This window comes from Trachymyrmex cornetzi, unplaced genomic scaffold (assembly GCF_001594075.2).
Source record: "Trachymyrmex cornetzi isolate Tcor2-1 unplaced genomic scaffold, Tcor1.1 scaffold57, whole genome shotgun sequence".
NCBI classification, from domain to species: domain Eukaryota; kingdom Metazoa; phylum Arthropoda; class Insecta; order Hymenoptera; family Formicidae; genus Trachymyrmex; species Trachymyrmex cornetzi.
Genome location: NW_017299882.1, coordinates 78,052 through 98,453, shown reverse-complemented (window position 1 = coordinate 98,453; position 20,402 = coordinate 78,052). Strand labels below are relative to the sequence as shown.

The window sequence follows — 20,402 nt, the reverse complement described above, 5'->3', positions numbered from 1 at the left end:
CAATTACTTTTTTTTATTAACTTAACTTTTAATTCAATTAATTTCATTATACATTAACTTGTATCTTAACTAAGTTAAATTTTCAAGGTTGTTAACTTTAACTTAACTTAGTTAAAAGAAAAAAGTAACTTACCCAACCCTGCTATATAAAAGTAAAATAAATTATTTTCGTAATGGTGTGAACATTAATGTGCTCATTAGGTTGAGCACAACTGCAGTCGGAGACGTTCTTAAACAAGGATAAATGTGCATTATGCACATCATGCGTGAAACGGAATTTACCCATTATATAACTCTTGCGCCGAGAAGCATGAAGAATACACACTTGTAGAAAATCCACAACATTGTTCATGGACCTAGGGTTTATCGTTCTGTCATATGTAACAGCTTCTATTTTACCAGGTATAATAGGAGGTATAAATTGCAATAGAACAGTCAAGTGTGGATGTTAAAATTTTGAATGTAAATTTCTAACTAACCATTTTCTGTAAACAACAATTTTTGTATTTACTTAATACTAAGAGTCGTGACTACAATAGAAACTTTTTATAAAAAATTTTATGATAAATATCTTGTCTTTCATATTAATTGTGATTGTATGATTTACAGGTTATATTTTGTGGAGATTCTGAAATTCTCAAGTTAAAAGTCAGAATCGCAAAAGATACACTTAAGGATTAGTTTTTATTTATAATTTATACACTTGTCCAATATATCTAGAATATATAAAATAATATAGTGGAAACATGAAACGTGTACCATTGCATAAAGCATTAGAATCATTGGCTTGGCTAGAAGGAACGTGGCGAACAGAGAATCAAGGCAGCGGCAAATATCCGACAATTAAGGATTTTAGCTATTATGATGAGCTAAGCTTCATGTCCTTAGGGCAACCTATGTTCAATTATACTGCGCAAAGTTTTTCCAACTCGGATTTAAAGAAGCCAATGCATCGGGAAACAGGTTTTCTGAAAGTGAACCCTGGAACTAATCAAGTAACTCTTATCTCAGCACATAATTTTGGTTTAACTACCATTGAATGTGGCGAGATAACTGACAAAACCATCAACCTAAATAGTACTGATATAACTAGGACAAAAGAGGCAAAGATGCCCCATGTAACACAGGTATATTTAACAGTAAATTTGGTCACTTGCATTATATTAGATTAGTGCATGCTAAAAGCTACTGTATATAAATTTAGCAAAGTTAAATGTAAAAGGATATAAATATTATTTAATTTAATATTTAAAATATTGTCACGTTATTGAACAAATACATATTGTTGTCAAAATTGAATATGTTATATCACTACTACATTTAGATACTTTGTATAAAGCAGCCTTTAATGTGCACTGATCCATTGTAGTGTGAATGACCAAATTCATCATAAATTTTATTAACTTAGCATTGCAGTTGATATTTATATAAGTGATAGCATAATTTTACAGTTAAAATATGTTTTTAATTTTATGGCAGGTACGCAGGGAATTTAAACTTCACGATAATTGTTTGGAATATGTATTTTACATGGCAACGTCGAATACTCCAGTGTTGACTGAACACTTACGAGCAAAGTATATAAAAGTGAGCGAAGAGAAATAAAAGAATGTAAGATAGGGTGACCAGACATTTAGTTTTTCCCGGATATGACTTTTTTAAAGACCGGGTGGATTTTTAGTATGTCCAGAGTATACTATTTTTGGCACTTATTTTATGAGAAAGAGCAAGATGACCGGAAGCTGTTAAGCCTATTGACATGAAATTCATAATAATAAACTAAACACTAATTTATTATTATTAGGAATGCACCGGATTGTAAAATTACCGGATATCGGATATCCGGTGCATCTCTAATTATTATGCATCTGTGATAAAATATTTGAAAATTTTTAAGTATTATTATGTAAAACGTTTTTTGGCTAATACTAAATACGTGTTTTTATCGTTCTTAGGATTTTTTAATGTACACACTTTTCTTCTATTTTTGAGTTCAAATGTACTACCTACTTTATATTACTATGTAACCTTTTTTGTTCTACTTTTGATTCTTGATGTCCTACTTTTGTACTATTTTCTAATTTGGAATAGTCCTAGTTTACTTAAGTTAGATCTGGTCACCCTACCAGAAGAGCAAATAAAGTTTTAATTTTATTATACGTTTTTGACAATTAATTATTACTGTAGTTTTTTTAAGCGTAAATAAAATTTTAGAGCGATAAAAACGCGCATGCTGAATCAACTATTTATTATCTAATCATCTACTGCGATTATATGAACATCCGTGCACACGTGCATGACAAATCTATTATTAGTGGTTTTCCATCGCAGGTTTTACGAAATTACCATAAAAAGGTGTTCACTTTTTATTATGTAACAGCTCAAGATCTGTTCTTCGTGACTGCATGATATTATGTTTTCTGCACTTCGGATATGTATATATAATTAAAAAGTAAGAGAGAGAAAGAGCAAAGATAAAAACTATAGATCTGTAATAATACATGGAGCGTATATTTTTCCGAATGACGATCGCGATTTCCATTTATAAGATAAGTATCAAGTAAATGTTCGTGATGTTACAGAACGTTATGCTTCCATGTAGTTTCATGTAATCAATGAGATTGCGAGACGATACGAAGGTATAAGTGGGAAGCACAGACCTTGCATTACGCATAACACATAAGACATAAGAAATTCAACCAATCAGAGTTAAAGAAGAATGGTAATAGGCAATACTAAAATGTACCAATCAAAGTCCTTCGTTTCCTTCCTTTCTATGAAATAAAGGATTTTGATTGGTACATTTTCGTATGCATTACGTGTTATGCGTTATGTAAGAGTCTGTGCCCGCCGCTATAAAATATTGAAAATCTCACGTTGCTATCTCAGTATGAAGTTTACATCTTACTGTTGAAGACGTGTAGATACGAAAAGTCAATCAGAAGTCTTATTAGATTACTAGATTGTTAACTACACTGCCGCAAAGATGCAGATGAAGATCTTGCAGCTGCATGAGCTGTTGAACGTGCTGGCCTGGTTGGAGGGCACGTGGATAACGGATGAGCCCGCAGTGGGCACATACCCGACCATCAAGCCCTTCAATTACTACGATGAGATAAACATTACGTCCATAGGTCAGCCGCTGTTCAATTACATCGCGCAGAGCTGGCATCCGGATTCAGGGACACCGATGCATCGAGAGACCGGCTTCCTGCAGATCTTACCAGGAACTAACAAGGTCGTACTTAGTCTAATTGATAACATAGGATTGTTTACGGTCGAACAGGGTGATCTGATGGGCGATGATAACAATACCATCGACTTAAACAGCAACAATATACTGACGACAGATGCATCGGTACCGTCTTTCCCGACTTTAACACAGGTACGATTAAGTTTTCGGATATATATTGGGGCTGCGATCGATTTGGACGCCCATGCGCTTTAAGCGCTTGTAATCATCATTTTGTCTTTATCGTTCATTAGTCATAAAATAAGAATAGACATATTGAAAAGCGCTGAAAGCGTCCTAATCGACTGCAGCCACTGGATGTCTTGTAACTAGATATGATCGCGAATGGATAAAGATTCTGTATAAACAAGTATAAGTAAAAATTTAATAAAGAGAAAAAAGAAAATTGTCTAATCTCTCTAAAGTTAATGTGTCTAAACACAAAAAGCTTTATAAAGACTTGTCTTCAACTCTCCACTGAAATTGACCACATCGGATTGGCATAGTTCTTCTGCTTTTTTTTTTAAATCAAAGATGAAGAAACCAATATGTCGATTACAACACGATCGGCTTCAGTGGGGATAAGTTTTCAGAAGAGCTCTTGTTATGATTATGATTTAAGAATATGATGTCATCTGATGTCTTATATGATTACAATAAATTTTTTATTTTTATTCTATATTTTTTATTTATTTTTAAATATAGATTTATTAATCGAATGTTGTCTCTCCAGATGCAAGACTGTATTTTTTTTTGTATGTTACACTTACTCACATTTTGCGCAATATATTTGTTCTCGTAAATATCGAACATTAATAATTAAATGGAAAATTGTTGATTTTAATTAACATTCTTTTGTTTCCACGACAGACACGTCGAGTGTACAAACGCAACGGCGACAACTTGGAGCTTGTTTTCTACATGGCGACATCGAAAACACCTGAGTTGACGGAACATTTGCGTGCAAAATACAGAAAGGTGGTATAAAGATTCGTGAAAGATATGTGTGTGCTAGAAGACACGAAAGCACGAAAAAATCTTTAAGTTTCTATGAATTGTCATTCTTTACTCGTTTTACATTTATAACATTATTGTTAAAACAATATTGTTGGAAAACATAAATGTATTTCTTGATGTAGTTAATAAACAGCAAATGTACTCATAATTTATTAATGCAGCATAGTGTTGGTTTGTACATAATTATACACCCTCTCTTATTTCGCTTTTATCAAGGTGAATCAACTAACTGGAAGGTAGGAAGTCGGGGCACACGATATCTAGGAGAAAATTTGCAACTGGCACGCGACGTGACCGCATAGAGTACTGCGCCACAGATTGCATCCTTAAGCATATCCTTTCACGCCCGATCGATGGAATTTAGTTATATTTCGTCGCTAACTACTGCAATGTTACTTTTATCGATTGTAATACTTCAGCGTTGCGATTGACGTTGGAGTTACGTCGAGGTACCACAAATTTTAACTTGGTCCCTACTGTTTCAATTGCGTCATTATTCTTCGTAAAATAGAATTTGAGATAACGAATCGAAAAATGAAAATTTTAGTACCTAATGTTCTAGTATTCTTTTTATAGTATTTAGAAAGTTTTTATATTATTTATTATACACATGATAATGTTGCGATAATATAATCATCGATAAATTTCTACCTTTAGGATCATGTTGGAGAACAGCGTGAACAGTGGAAGAATTAAACTCGGAATAACCTGAAAAAATATGTTCTCTCTCTCTCTCTCTCTTTCTTTCTGCAAAAATGTTATCAAATTAAAATAAACGTTAAAATTAAATCTTATTTTTTTTCTCGTAAAAAAAATTATCAAATTTATAATCAATTAATTTCTTTAATTATATATATGAAGATTCGAGTTTGATTTTAACAATACAAAAAATCGCGACTGATACAGTTCTGAAATGATAAATCATGCGGGTACCAGTTACACACGTGGCAAGAACGCGGACCCACGCATTTCGTAACATTGTGAAATTCAAGTTAAATAGCTGTTTAGTCGCACGAATTCGCTCGACATAAAGGGAGTAGGGAACGTAACACCTGCGTGTTTACCCGCTGAAACAGCCCCGACCTGCCACGGTAGACTCGACGATTCGACCGCGACAGTTGCTCGCCGCGTCGGCATGACGAAGGATCGTTCCCTCGCCCTGAAAGCCTTGAGGATATCGGATTCAAATACCGAATACCTCGCACACACCAAGTGTTCATTCCATTGTTGTTGCATCTGTACCGCCGTTGTGAACAATTCTGGGCGATTCGAGTGTCGTGAAACGACACTCGAATTCTCGCCCTGACAACTTAATCTTCGTTTGAATCAAATTTGATCATTTTTGAATTTAAAAGTATGCCTCGCATTTAATCATCATGTTGAATCTTTAATTCTATTTCTTTTTTACTAATTCCTATCTTATACTTTTTCTTTAAAAATGTTTAATTCTTTTTAAGTAACGTTCGCTTTTATGATTTAAATATTCTATGTTCTCCAATTATTTCCCGCTAAACACAAAGTGGTAGCAATATTACATCAATATTATAATTTCTCATTTAACAATAGAAATGTAATATAATACATGTTATACGTAATAAGTTACATTGTTAAGTAAGAAAAATTATCAGTATAATTATATATTGAAGTAATATTACCGTCACTTTATATGAGTTTTATTCATTTTTAATATTTGTTTATGTGAAATCTCTCTTTTTAAAAACTTCTGTTTCTTCATTTGCATCAAAACTTTAGTCTGATATTCCTTCCACTCTTTTTTTATTTTACAAAGTTCGTATTTCTTCTGGAGAAATTAACATAATTTAAAATTCGGAAAGTTAAACTAGAAAACTGTGGAAAGTCGATGAGAGTAAAAATGCGTTCGTTTCGAGAATTTGCATTATTGTCTTCACATCTGTTTCAGAGATGCTAAAAAATTCCTCGAATCACGATTATCGACGCCGCAAGATACTTTCGTTTTTCGAATTGTACAGTACGTAAACTTGAACTTCCATCGCGTGGAGCATTATTTGAATCGATTGTGTGTCGATCGCCTCGATGTGCGACGATCGTCCTTCAACTTTTTGCTTTCTGAATGGCGCGCAGCATGGCACCGCTTTACGATGGTCACGATTATTACAAGAGAATGTTTGAGCTTCAGGAGAAGCTGCGGAAGAGGCAAGTACATCACATCTTCCAAGATAAATCTTGCGAACGCGGGAATACGATTGTTGATAACATCGTGAAATTTTTAGTGAGGAGGAGAGAATACGACTGGAGGAGCGATTCACCATGCTTATGCGAGAGTCCCGTAACAGGTGAGTTTCAAATCCATTTGGAATCTGAGAACTAGAATTCCTGCAATGCCGCGTTGATTGACTTGAATTTAGGATAGACAGTGCAGGTCAATATGACACTATCCTCATAGCAAAAAGAGTCTCAATAATATTACAATAAAGTCATGGTGAATGTCCGCTTTGTCACAGGTGTAATATCACTGTGATATTATGAAACTAATAAAAATCGGACTTCACTGTTATGACATAGATTAAGAAAATAAAATGTTATATCATTGCGACTTTTTGATAATCTTACAATAACATTATTATCCGTGACTATTGTGAATCTATTGTGATGTGAATATGATATTTTTTGCATATATTATGATTATACATGGTGGAATTAGATATCTAATTACATCATGATTATAATGAAGTTATGTAATGAGAGAGAGAATCATATAGTGAAGTTTGTTATATATCTAGAAAATTAATAAGAAGTAATTGCAAATCTTGTGGTCTATTTATTAGGTATTATTTATATGTATATATGTACTATTCTATAATGTAATGCAATATATTACCATTAACGTATTATCAGCGATTAGGGAAAGATGATAAGAAAAATTAAGAGATAATTAAAAAATTTTAAATTCAATTCTTATTTTTAAAGAGTATAACATATTGCAGAGTTACTTTTAAATATTTTAGCAGTAAAAAAATTTACAATCAATAAATTTACTTCATTTGGAAGCTACAGCTAGAAGTGATTGGTCAAATCAACAAGATCATCGATTAATGTTGATTCGAATCATTATTTCTGGCAGGATATTTTTTGGACAAATTTTTCAATTTGAAAATGTGAAGTTTTGAATGAATCGTTGTAGCACATCGCTTAGCTCAGTAATAATGTAGAGAAATTACCTGAAATACTCGATATCGATTCAGTGGTAGTCCGGTTCTACGGAATGTCACGATCAATAACAGCCGCGAGCTCAATCCCATTCCCGTCGACATATCTCCACGCTCGGGACGACGTGAATTCTGCTCTCTCGTTGTTTACGCGTCCTGATTCGTGTCTGGCCGAGACATCCGAGCGTTTCATCGATCGTGAACGTAGGATAAAAATGTTCATGTATATCATGCTTCACGATAATGCGCGCCTCCATTTTCAAAGGAGTTGCGTTAGCTGTATATTGTCGCGAAGACTTCAGCGACCTTATGCCACCGAGGTGACCTGCTCGTGAGGGAGTCACATTAACTCCTTAATCGATCGCTTAACCATTTGAGTGAACTATTTCTACGTCATTTAAAAAAAAAAGAGATTAATACGTGCGAGATATTTAACGTAATGGGCCTCCCACAATAAGCCGTTATCTAAGCTTTAAGTCTTAAGTCGTAAGAAATTAATCAATCACGGTCAAATGTGAGAAGTCGAATCGACTATAATTAATCAATTTCTTACGACTTAAGACTTAAAGCTTAGATAATGGCTTATTGTAACAAAAAATCTATAAAACATGATCCTAATTTGCTAATTTTTTTTATTGCAATTTACACAATCCCGTGTATCTGTAGAATTAATAATGTTATGAAAATAGACGAGAAAAAATGCTAGAAAATGACAGAGTATTCTTGAAATTTAAATTTGCCATTCGATGAATGATTTTTTAATTACAGACACGATGTCTGTACAAATCGGTTACGTATGAGATATATACAGTATCTGGAGGAACAACGCACGAGGGATGAAAGAAATCACAAGCTTTTAACCGCATTGGACAGAGTTATGAACAAGCTTGCGCTAATAAGCGCGAAAAAAGACAGACTCAATGTTCTCAGAGTGAGTTATCATTTTAATCATTGTATCCTTCGTTATATTTTTGTACAGAAATTGCTTCAAGTTACTTTTTTTTTTTTTTGTTATAACAGTATTACATTCATTATATTAAAATAAAACAATGAACTGTTGAAAAATAAGAATTATAGCCGATAAAATTCCAGTCGTGTTTTTAAATTCTTTTTTAAGATTAATTTATTATTGATATAAGATTCGATTAACTTTTATTCTAAAGATTTAAGTTTTTTTATTTATTAATTTATATTTGTATTATTAAGCTCCTTTTTTTCATAGATACAAAGATAAATTGAAAATATGGAAACTGATTTTCTCGATTGTCAAACCTACAATGCGTTTCATTAAAACAATTTGATTAAAAATTTAAATTCTATATAGATATATATTCTCATATATCGCGCTATATTATTCATTCCTTGTAGCCACATAATGAGATATGAATATGTAAACGCAAACAAATGAATCAACCCCAGCAAACACAAAATAACATACCTCTTAATTGTAATTTCCCACTCAAACAATATAACTGTAATATAACATTTGTGTTATATTTACGGTTATATTAATTATTGAAAGAGAAATTATAAAATGACAAGTACGTTATATATAATTTTGTGTTTCTTGAGATTGTTTTACGTAGTTATGTTCTACCTAAAAAGCGAAAATGTTGGTTTCTTTCCAGAAACAGTACGAGACTTATTTACTTCGCGCTTATGCCAATCACCGGCCACCCGGTAGCGTCACCGAGGATAGTGGCATCGCCAGTCAGAATGAGGATAGATACACGAAGAAAACCGTCGCGTTGGCACATCCCGATTTAGCATCTGCGGAAACAAGAAGCATTTCATCACCGCGATTGCATCCGGGGGCGCCTGGTCCACAGTCGATTCAGCCAAGGTCTACCTCCGCTTCCAAGTTGTACGATCAGACTGTCGTAGACGTTTCGTTAAATAATCCTCCACCAATTTTGACAACTGCGCCATTAGGTGCAATCCGCGATGTCGATCATCGTCAGACGAATGTTCTACATGGACCACATATTTATGCCTCCGTGCCGAACGCTCATCAATATCCACGAATGATACCTTCCAATTATGACGGAAGTGTGCCTCGTAATCTTCAGCATGTTCCGGACATTCGCGTTTCGTATGTGGAAGCGCCGGTATTGCCAATTGCGCCTTCGGATAATTCCACTAATCGATTCTTCAGGGAGCACATGGAATCGGCGCAAGTCGCATCCGGTCTCTCGGCGACCGCGCGGTTTCCCGCTGGAGATATCTCACAATATGAAAAGAACGTGCCTATTCAACACCAATTCGACCCCTTGACCTCACGTCATTATCACGACACCAACATGTTGATGTCCGATCCGCGATCGCGGATAAGAGAATACAATCCGTCCGATACCGCGGCCGTGGAACCGACTTTAGTGACCGGGAAATCGAGTACATACCGAACAGGATCTGACATGAACATCGCTAATCAGGTCGGTCCGTTACCGGGATACATGGACTACATCCTGGCGAGTTCGCAGAAATCCGATGATGAAGGATCCACTCGTTCCATCACCAGCGACGACCTGGACAGTTTGATGAGGCGCAACGAACATTTGCTCTGGGGCAACGCGGATGTTGCCAAAACTTTGTCGCCGACTGCTTTGGGAACAGACAACTTTAATCTGGATGATAACGGCAGGACGGCGATTCTAGAGAAAGAACTGGATCGATATATCAGTAACATCCGGAGGATCCATCGGGAGCACGGCGTGCAGAGCGTGGACGAACTGGATCACGAGCAAAACACTAGCGGTGATCTGTTGAATGTCTCCCTGACCGAAGATGGTCTGGAACTTCCAGCCGAGGATCGGGCGAGGAAGGAGAGGGTACCCGAGGAAATGGGCAAAATTTTAGCATTAGCTAGCGATCTTGCATCCAGGACGGCGACTCTGAAGAATATTGCACGAGATTCGGTCGGACAAAACGGTAATGGAAGACTCATGGCAGTCGAGGATGGAATTAGACATCGCGAGAATGCAAAAAGCGATGCGTCGGAATGTAAAGAGGAACGCGAGGCTGAAGGACGTACAAGAAATGAAATTCAAGAGGACGTTGCGACACACTCGGCGAAATTAGATCGACCGCGCGGAGACGCGCAGATTGCGAAAGAGGACTGGAATAACGCGGCCGATTCAGCCGAGTCACGAGAACGCAATCGAGAAATACCTACTGCGAAAAAAGACAGCGTCGACGAGGAAATAGCCGCGAGTGACGGATCACGGATCGACGATTCGAAGAGTGCGCCGGATGAGAAACGACTTGATCTTGTAACCGGTAAAGAATCGGATATCGATGGTGTGTTCGATGCTGCCGAGGAATTGGCGCCGTGGAATCTTGCAAGTGTGCAGAAAAAAGTTCGCGAGTTACATTTGGACGATGCTGACGGAGACCGAGCGGCGGGAAAAAATGCCGAAGCTACGATGGACATCAAAGAAGACATCATTAACGAATCGTCACAATTCATCGAGCAAAACGTGAATGACGAAGTGGAGAACGCGCGTCCTCCGCAGGATACACTTCCTCGCTCGGAAATGGAAACGAAAACATTGGACACAAGCGAGGTAAATGAAACCGAGGAGCAAACTGAAACACGTGGACCTATCGAGGACGCTCAAGATGTACCCTCTAAAGATTCGGATCAACATTTAGTTGATGAACCTAAGACCGCGTCGCAGCCAGGTGAGGAACTTGGTGAACAAGACGAAAGTGGCAGAAGAAACCCAGACAACGATGAGACGACGGAACTTCGAGTCGACGATCAATTCGAAGATGTTGTGAAAGATGGTGAGTACAGTGCCGAGCAAGGATACGCTGAAGATCCGAGCCAAACGCAGCAGTACGAGCAACAAGATCCAAATCAGCAATATTATGACCCAAACATGTCATACGAGGCTGGTAACGAGGAGTATTCGAGATACGCTGATCAAGGATATGCTCAAGATGATCAAGAGTACGTCGAGTACGTGGCTGACCAGTACGAGCAGTACCCTGAAAATCTCAATAACCAACAGTACCAGCACTATCCTGATGCGCAGTACGAACAGGATCCGAATCAAGCGTACGATTACGGCTATGACCCCAATCAGGGATATGGTGATCCTGCTCAGCAATACGACCCTAATCAAGGATATGAGAACAATCCTGACACTCAGGCGTACGATTACACTGAGCAAGTACCCTATGATCCTAATCAGACATATGATAACGCGTACGAACAGGAGTACAAGGAGGAAGAGCGGAATCCTGGTGACGACGCTGAGAGTCGTGTAGAGAAACCAGAAGCAGAAGAGACCTCACAGATACAGGTGGATCCAGAACTGGAACATAAATCGGACAAAGATGGGGATAAATTGCAACAGGCGGATGTTAACGGAGCGAGTCAATCGAAGAAGAAGAAAGACGTGATCAAGTCCCTTCTGGATTCCGACACAGATACGACGATCGAAAAGAATGTTTCGAACACAGAAAGTGATTTCGATTTTAATTAAGGTATGCGACACATCAGAAGGATGTTGAAGCTTGTTACAGATGAAGAAGAATGGTGACGATAAGATCTCTGATAATAAGATAAATGAGATCTTGCATTTTTAAATGCCGATGTGAATATCTACGATTAAAAGAAACGGATATAAATAATTGTAATTTTTATTGAAATGTACAATGAGAGAGGAAGACATACATTTAGGTAGGTGAAGATAAATTAACGAATGTCAATAAGATAAATGTGATCCAAGGAGAAACGCGACTGAATCTTGGAATGAATTACAAAAACGGACTTCCGTTTGTCCAGTTTATTCGCGAGAGGTGCCTAGAATATGGGACAATGAATTTAATTTTAATTATAGTTTCAATTAGAGCCCACGAGTTGTAGCGAACAGCGAGAATAATTAATTGCGAATTTCGCTTGCTAAATATCATATTTACATAATGTAGATGTAGAATAAAATGGTGAAACAAAATGCGAATGAAAATGTACATTATTTCGTGGACGTTTACCTACTCTCAGAAAGGAGAAAATCTCTCGTTTGAGATTTAAATTAATTAACGTCTATATATAAATGTGCATTTATGCAGTTGCGAGAAAATTCATTGTTATAAAAACACGCTTGACATATTATTTTTTTCACTTTAAAAATAAAAACGCGATTAAAAAAACGTAATTTCGGAGTTATTATGAATGAGTTCAGTAAACATTATTTTAAAAGTGAACTATCTTTTCATAAAAAATTTTCAAAATCGTCACAACTAAAAACAATAGTTTTTTAAGGATGAAACGAAAACGAGAAAAGTGATATTTGATTATGAATATTCTTTTTGCCAATATTTATTTGATTAGTCAATAATTTTTTGTAGTCAAAAAAGTTTTCCCTTTTCTTGGAAAATTTAATTTTTTAAATTGTTACTTTTAAATAAGAAAGCGACATTATAAAAATTGTTTTTTTTTAAGAATTGTTTGTATGTGGAATCGATTTTTCTATTTCATTCTCTCATTCAAAGTATATATTGCACAATATGTGCAATGAATTAATAAATAATTATATATTCAATGAGAATATATAATTCATATTTAATTGTAATTAATCCACGTATTATGACTAGACACGCGCAAGTGCATCGACAAATTCATTTTTTCATCTAACAATCTTGTCTTTCTTCATGCAAAATTTCAAGACTGAGTTTACAAGTTTGAAAAACTGATCGAAGTTGTAGCGGCTAACGTAGTCCCTCCAAGCTTTTTTATAATCTACGCGAGCATGCAAATAATTTATGCATACACTATGCGACGCGAGACCCTCGGTCCCTCGTGTCCTGTATAATTAGTGCAGCACGGTGGCGGTGTGGTGGTCAGTCGCGCGGTATGGATTTTCACGGGATCGCATCGACGGGGAACGAGTCTGCGCCAGCCGGAACGTCGCGGTTCGCAGCTGTGTCGCGCCTTCTCGACCAATCACGCTCAGTGCCACGCGCGTCACACCACGGGCGCAGTGCCGTAGAAGCCACCGGTGAAGAGGTCGTTCGTTCATTTCGTCGCGAGTGTTCCGAGAAAGGTAGGTACCTCGTGCCTTTATCACACACTTATTCCTCTTTATCTCCATTATTTTTTCTTCCCTTGGAATTATCGTCACGCAGAATCGCATTGTCTTGTGGAACGCGATGCACTCTGTCTGGCGAATTGGGTGAAAGGAACTGAAAGAGAGAGAGAGAGAGAGAGAGAGAGAGAGAGAAAGGGGAAAGAGAATGAGATTTACGTGTACGCACAAAAGAAATTTTCGTAATGTCCTATAATGAAACAGAAGTGAGGAATTTCATCGTAAAGCGGAATTATTTTTATTCAAGTTATGATACATATTCACAATTCTACATAACAGAAACAGTTACTATTCCTACAATGAGGGTATAAATATATAAAAAGATTCGATTAAATTTAACACAAGTCTCTTGGCTAGAATTAATGAACTAATTTTAAAGAAACACTCTTATCGATAGCAGGCAACACTGTGTATAGAAATATTTATCGGGGATTATTAAAAGTTTATAAAAGATAGTTGCAATTTGTATACGCGCCGGGTCATTCATGTCTGATACGTATATCATAGTATATATTTTCTATACGTGCTCCGATAAGCATATTATCTAATTACGTGTTGAGGCATTAGTTACCCCATCCCATATGCACGTACGTCACTTCGATATATCGTAAGATCGTAGGCAGTGACTCGCACGCTGCGAATCGCAGCGTGCGTCAGACTCCACTGTCACGACGACGCACACGGCACAAAGCGTGTTTACGTGGCGCAGCTGGAGGCTGGAGCGTGCACTGGCTCCTTTCGAGACGATCGGAGTATTCACGTGGGTGCATATTCGAGAGGAGTATCTCGCGCGTGGCGTCCAGGCGTCGACCGCAGTCGAACCGCTTCCGCTCGAATCGTCTCGCGTCGTAGTCGTGCCGGTCGCGCGTAATCGAACGGCGCCTCGAACGTCGCTGAACGTCGCCGCGTTCGTGTCGCTATCGCGCCGCTCTCGAGCAACTTCACTCCGTCGATTGTGCGGATCGAAGTGGTCTGCGGACGGCGCGTACGGCTGCGCTGTGATTGGTCAGGCGCGTGCGACCGCACCGCGATTGGCCGAACGCGTGTGCCACGCTGCCTCGTGATTGGCTCGCTTCTTTCGTCGCGTCCGTTGTAGCCGTTCGTCCGACAGCGGCGATCTCCACCGCGCGCAAGACGTTCCTCGTCGTCCACAGGATAAGACCAAACGAGCGTGAATGTAAGTGAGAGATAGACCTTGTTTCTTTTTTAAGAGAAGTATCTTTCCTAAAAAATCTAATTCCTTAACACTGTGGCTAATATGGCTATATAGAGGGAATCCAAATGCGATAAATTGCACCATGGCACGACATAGATGTTGAGCGATAATAATTTCGCGTTTGCTGCATGAAACGCATAAAAATTCTTACGACGAATCATTAGCATATCAATTGATCTGCACGAGCTGCACGTGTGCTCTTGCCCCGTAAAAGTCTCTAATGACCGAATGTGTAATGTGAGCGAAGGAAGAATGACGTGTACACATTTATCATCGCCGTACTGGCCTATTTAAACTATATATTTCTTGACATTTTACGCTGGTATATAATATATTTTATTGCATGTATATGGAGAGGGATGTAGTATGTAAATATTTTCTCGCGTAATTTTTTGACATTTTAAAAGGCCTGTCACGTAAAACAACGTTATGGAATTAATAACTATATATTTTAACTCTTCATTTGCAATCTGAGTTTTTCAGCGAAATTTCACTCTGAAATTTGTGAGCTCCGAAATAAAACAGAACAGAATCCGATTCCCCTCTTAAAGTTTCTTGTTAAAAAACTGTTTGGTAATGTAATAAGAGAGATGTTGAAAAATAAATTTTTTTCCTGAATTTTTTTACGTTTTTTAAAAGCCTAGAATACAGTAAAAAAAATGTGAGATAGACGGAAGGAGTAAAAGTGTGATTGCAGATGGAGATTAATATAACAAAATAATTATGTTGCTAATTATTTTATTGTATTAACTATTAACTGTTTTGGATTATTAATTTTTATTATTTATTTTTTTACATATATTAAACAGTAAATTAGAATATTACAAATTAGAATGCTTAATAATAAAAAAGATGAATAAATAATTATTCATATATTGAAAAATGCAGAGCAACATTTAAGCAGAAAAAATAATTTAACCAATTAAGCAAGGTTAAGTCAATAATTATTTTACTATTTAACTGAAAATTGTTGATAATTTTAGCTATTTTAACATAGAAACTGTATAATCAAAGAAAAAATTATCTTTAGATATAAACTTTTTCGGATTATGATGTAATACATAGAATATGTAACTGTCGCGCATATCATAAATTAATCGAAAGATCGATTATGTATACGTGCGCAGAAAAAAATTTAATCGCATCGTTGTTGTATACTAATAAATAAACTGCAACACGCTCCAACTTACGTAGGCATTAATAATTAAATCGCAAGCTAAATTTAACGGAAAAATATTGCACACCGTTGTTTCCTAAACGATTCGAAATTCCACAGTAATTATGATAATGATGCGATTAATCCCTATTTAAACGAGCGCAGCTCTTAATTGCTAGTTAAAACGAGCTGAACGTTTAAATTTGATAGAATAACAAATTTGTTGTGTCAGAGATGTGCGATAAAACTAATCGAAGTACAGCATCAATATGCGAATCAGATTGTAGTATATATCATGTTAATTTCGTTTGCATATTTATTTGCATTAAATCAGTCAATGATTTGTTTTTCAGTCCTTTCTTCATAATTTTCTCTTATTAATCATACATTATGATCTTTCATATATTTTAGCACTCATACATTTTATTAATCACACACACACACAGATAGTTAAATAATAATAATAATTAAATTCTTTCTTATTCAGAATTGTTATAAAGATTAACATCGCAGTTTTATTTTCTCACAATTAGCTTTTCTTATCGCAGAGATAAGAATGCTTATGCGATCTCTTTGATAAGAAGAGATCTTTTGATACTTTGGAAAGTTTTGATAATATAAGAAAGGAGAGACAGATTATAGTTCAATATTACAACTTTATCACCAAAGGTAATCAGTAGTATTCTTAACATTTTAATTACTATTATAATTAGTGATTTATATATTATTTATTTAATTATAAATACAATAAAATTAGTAACAATCATGAATATTAGAGAAAAATATAAAAATATTAAGGAAAAAGAAACATATTTTCAGCAAATTGTGTCAGTGTTACATTTCTCGTGTTAATTTCTTTTATATAACATTTGTAACTAAATTTCCTAATATATTCATCTTGTGCTAAATTAACACAAAAATTCGAATGGACCGTTTGGGATACATAAAATGTATTTTTAATATAAATTTTCTAATTGTATTCTTGGAAAATATTTGAACATCTTACACAAAGCCTTGCAATCTGCGCGCTTCAAAAGCTTATCGTGAAATCAATGGCTGATAATGTAGCCACGTCAACACCGCGGGTAATTAAATAAAGCGAGCACTCAAGATGACGAACGCATTTGCAGAATTATGGAGGATGTGATGGCCATGAACGGCGTGAAGGAGGTGAATGGTGACACAGACAGGCTCTATTACGAATTGGATGGCGAGGGCGACGCCGACAGCTCGACAACTCCGAGCCATAATGTGGATCACCATCGCGATCGTGAGTTATTATTGATTGTTATTTTATGATGTAACTCGTTCTAATCTATTAGTCGTGCGAAGAGCGAGCCGTTACAACATGCAATTATAACTACCAGGCACAAGATAATGAGATTTTAAAGTTAAAGTTGTCAGGGTGTTATTCTTTGACAGACGTTTATTGAGTCAAAGTTATTCTTCAGCTTTTTGAAGTGTGTGTACCTTAATTTAAAAAAGTATTAGTCTTTGACGAGCATTCGTTCGTTGCGTCAAGACTATCCTTTGACCCCCTACTCATATTATAAAGAACGAAATTACTTTTCGAAAGTATTCATCCGTCGAAAATATAAGTTATATTTCTTAACTTTTTGAATAGTGATGAGCCTAAAGTCACAAGGATAAAATCAGATTATTTGCAATTTTTTTCTCGGCGAAGGTAAAATTAGACGCTGTATTTTCCGTGACTTCAAATGGCCGATCACCTTCTGCAATTATACTATGAAATGAGCGCGAAATGTATATCGTGGAATTAGACGATGCATTATAGTAGTCAGAAGTCGCTCATAGCTACAACGTTTTATTTGGCCGCACGAAAGGCGAAGTTAATTAAAGTTCGCGAGAGGGATGGAGATCGATATGAATTATACGCTGCAGCCGCGAAAGGAAGACAAATGCCTCGGAGATTTTTAATCATCAGAACTCGCTGATTCTCGTGGTGCTTGGTACGGAAATGTTAGCTTGAAAAATAATAGATAAAATAATAATAGATAATAATAAACAAATAATAATAGATAATCGAGAAAATAAGGAAAAAATTTGTAACTAAGATATGAACAAATATCTAAAAATTTTTCATCGGTAAATACGAGATGAATTGAAATAATTTTCCGACATTTCAATGTTGTATTCATCTCGTCATATCGCAATATCATTTGTATCAATTTTTCAAACATGCAAATTATTAAATTTACCCAATTTATCAAATTGAGATTTTAATTCCAATTACTGGCTTAACTTTTGGCAACCATTCGAGTGAATTATTCGAGTAATGAGGATCGCGGTTTAATTTTTTTTTTTTCGAATTGTCGTATCGCGGAGTTTTAACTGCATTTTCATTGACACAAAATCCTGCTGATGAACGCGAGTGAAAATTTCAGAAATTGGCAGGCAGCCTAAGACCTTGCCTCTACAGACGGCCGATAGTATTTTGGCCGTCGTCACAATGGTGCCGACGGTTTTCGTCTCGTCAGTGCGAGGCGAGACTTTCGGAACGTGAATAGAGGGCAAGAGTTAGCTTCCTAGAAGTAAACTACAATTCGGTCGTCACGGTAGTTTCGCGACGTCCCTCGTTGAGTCGCGTTATGCACAATCGTAAGTCCCGAGATAAAGTGGTGATTACGTGGAAATTCTGCAAGTTTCTGAGAAAACAGCTCCTTGCGGTAATCACACGGCAAATTCAAAGGTCGACGTTAATGGTGAATTCTGAAAGTGACGTACGTGAAGTTTGAAAAATTCCACGAAAATAGCTAATTGCACAACGAGTTGAATTTCGTCGATAATTGGCTGACGAAGATACGCTCCGTGAAAATCTTGTACATTTTCCAATTCCGATCTAATTCGATTCATTAGGTTGGGTGAGTCATAAATAACTTTTTACTCAAGTTTTTATTTTTTTCTAATGTGTCTCAATTCAAGATAAATGACTTTAATAACTTTAAAAGATTCAAAAAATTAATTATTACATTGGAAAAAAAGTTTGTTGCATTAATTGAAATTTTGATATAGATTCATCCAAAAAGATACAAATCAGACACTTATAATTGAATCTATTAAGTATTCAAGTTGAGACAACTAGAATTCTAATCGTGGTAATCAAAATTTTGATTCATATGATCAGAATTTGTTTTATTTGTACTTCTTGTTGGTATAATCAGAACATTTCTCTCAGTGTCGCTAAAATAATATATGAAAAAGAAGGAAAAAATATTAGTTATATTTAGAGAGAAATAAATTTAATTTCATAATTTCTTAACGAATTACCTTAATCATATAACATTATATATAGCGTTAAGATAACATTTAATTGCAAATTTTTTTATTAAATTAAATTTTTGTTATTATATCTCAAAATCGAACTTTTAGTCCAATTATTTTCCAAACAAATATTTATACTTACCGTTTGTTCATCGATGCCATCAGGTATTGGTAAACTAACGCTCTTATTGCTTTCGCGTTCGTAATCCAGTCGGGAAATATGATCAGAGTTCACGATCATGTTTGTCGCGTTCGAATTTATATTACACGTTTGAAATTGTTTCGGCATTCCTCATTGTTTTTCGTTCGCTTTTGTGACCTCGCACGTGGTGCTGGCACGGTTGATAAGCACGGTGATTAGCACATTCAACGCGACGTCTTCGACGTAGCTAAAAACGCGACGACGACGCGCTATTAAAAGTCACTTCGTCGGTATCGAGTTCGATATATCTATCGTTATATCTCTTGCGAACGATTACAGTATTTCTTGAGAGTTTCTGCGATATCGCAAAAAAAATTCATTCGCCGCATCTTCTAGTATCTCTCAAGAATCTTTTATTATCAGGAGGAACGAGTTAATAAATTTTCTGTCGAAGTAAGGAATCTTCGGTAGTGCGATTTACGCTGCAACGAGGATCGCGTGACTTGGGGCGACCTGAGAAAAATGTCGATCAGGGGTGTGACCACTTCGGAGAGTGAAACGTTCCTTGGTTCCTTGCGCCTGTCGAATTTTCTGATTGATCTGGATGAATTTTACGAAGGTAAAAGCGAGCGCGAACGACTCGTGTATCTGTCGGATTGTGCTGTAGCGATGCTTATAATCGCTTGATGTCGGGAACGATTTAATTGGCAAAACGCATCTATGTCGACGTCACTTTACTGTGAAATTGTCTCAGATAACGGCATTCCTGCGTCGCGGGAGTATTATTCCACGTGAATAACACATGTGAATAACAATGATGACGAATCTTTGTGTTCGTTAATGTCATCAGTGTTTCTTATCTTGTCAATAACACAACTAATAACCGAGCCACTGTGTCCACGTACTCTTAATTGCGAAATGTATTTATTGTTAGATTATTATGACTATAAGTTGTGTAGAGAATCGCAATTTTTTGCGTCTTTTTTAAGTCTTTTCGGAATTTTCTTAACTATGAGTCATACCGCTATTATCTTCCTGAAGCGTAGATGTCTAAAGCAAGCTTTTCATTAAAACTGA

The 20,402-nt window shown here is 36.2% G+C and overlaps 2 protein-coding genes across 10 annotated transcripts in view; both read left to right on the top strand.

The window, feature by feature from the left end:
- The first annotated feature begins 234 nt into the window (after positions 1-234).
- On the top strand, positions 235-2,162 carry LOC108766058 (THAP domain-containing protein 4). Of its 2 annotated transcripts, none has more exons than XM_018515094.1 (3): positions 235-402; positions 610-1,127; positions 1,480-2,162. In XM_018515094.1, exons 2-3 carry the CDS (start codon positions 747-749, stop codon positions 1,603-1,605), a joined length of 507 nt encoding a protein of 168 aa, XP_018370596.1. In that variant the 5' UTR covers positions 235-402; positions 610-746; the 3' UTR covers positions 1,606-2,162. The 2 variants fall into 2 exon arrangements, with proteins under 2 accessions (XP_018370596.1, XP_018370597.1); XM_018515095.1 differs by lacking the exon at positions 235-402 and adding an exon at positions 444-462.
- Positions 2,163-2,807: 645 nt separating this feature from the next.
- AMPdeam (AMP deaminase) overlaps positions 2,808-20,402 on the top strand; it is a 45,490-nt gene continuing 27,895 nt past the window's right edge. The window contains exons 1-6 of one of the 8 annotated variants that reach the window (XM_018515137.1): positions 2,808-3,385; positions 4,103-4,193; positions 7,999-8,005; positions 8,206-8,368; positions 9,066-11,907; positions 17,001-17,171. In XM_018515137.1, coding sequence (XP_018370639.1) covers positions 2,987-3,385; positions 4,103-4,193; positions 7,999-8,005; positions 8,206-8,368; positions 9,066-11,907; positions 17,001-17,171 — 3,673 coding nt within the window. In that variant the 5' untranslated portion in view covers positions 2,808-2,986. Of the gene's footprint in view, positions 3,386-4,102; positions 4,194-7,998; positions 8,006-8,205; positions 8,369-9,065; positions 11,908-13,387; positions 13,488-13,939; positions 14,707-17,000; positions 17,172-18,411; positions 18,784-19,412; positions 19,537-19,779; positions 19,945-20,402 lie in introns of those variants that run through there. The other 7 variants (XM_018515127.1, XM_018515126.1, XM_018515128.1 and 4 more) reach the window with 7 other exon arrangements.

Bases quoted from the DNA above. Each gene is read 5' to 3' on its own strand.
- LOC108766058 (XM_018515094.1), top strand. From the start codon at position 747: ATGAAACGTGTACCATTGCATAAAGCATTAGAATCATTGGCTTGGCTA. The intron at 1,128-1,479 runs GTATATTTAACA...ATTTTATGGCAG, and splicing joins AGATGCCCCATGTAACACAG to GTACGCAGGGAATTTAAACT.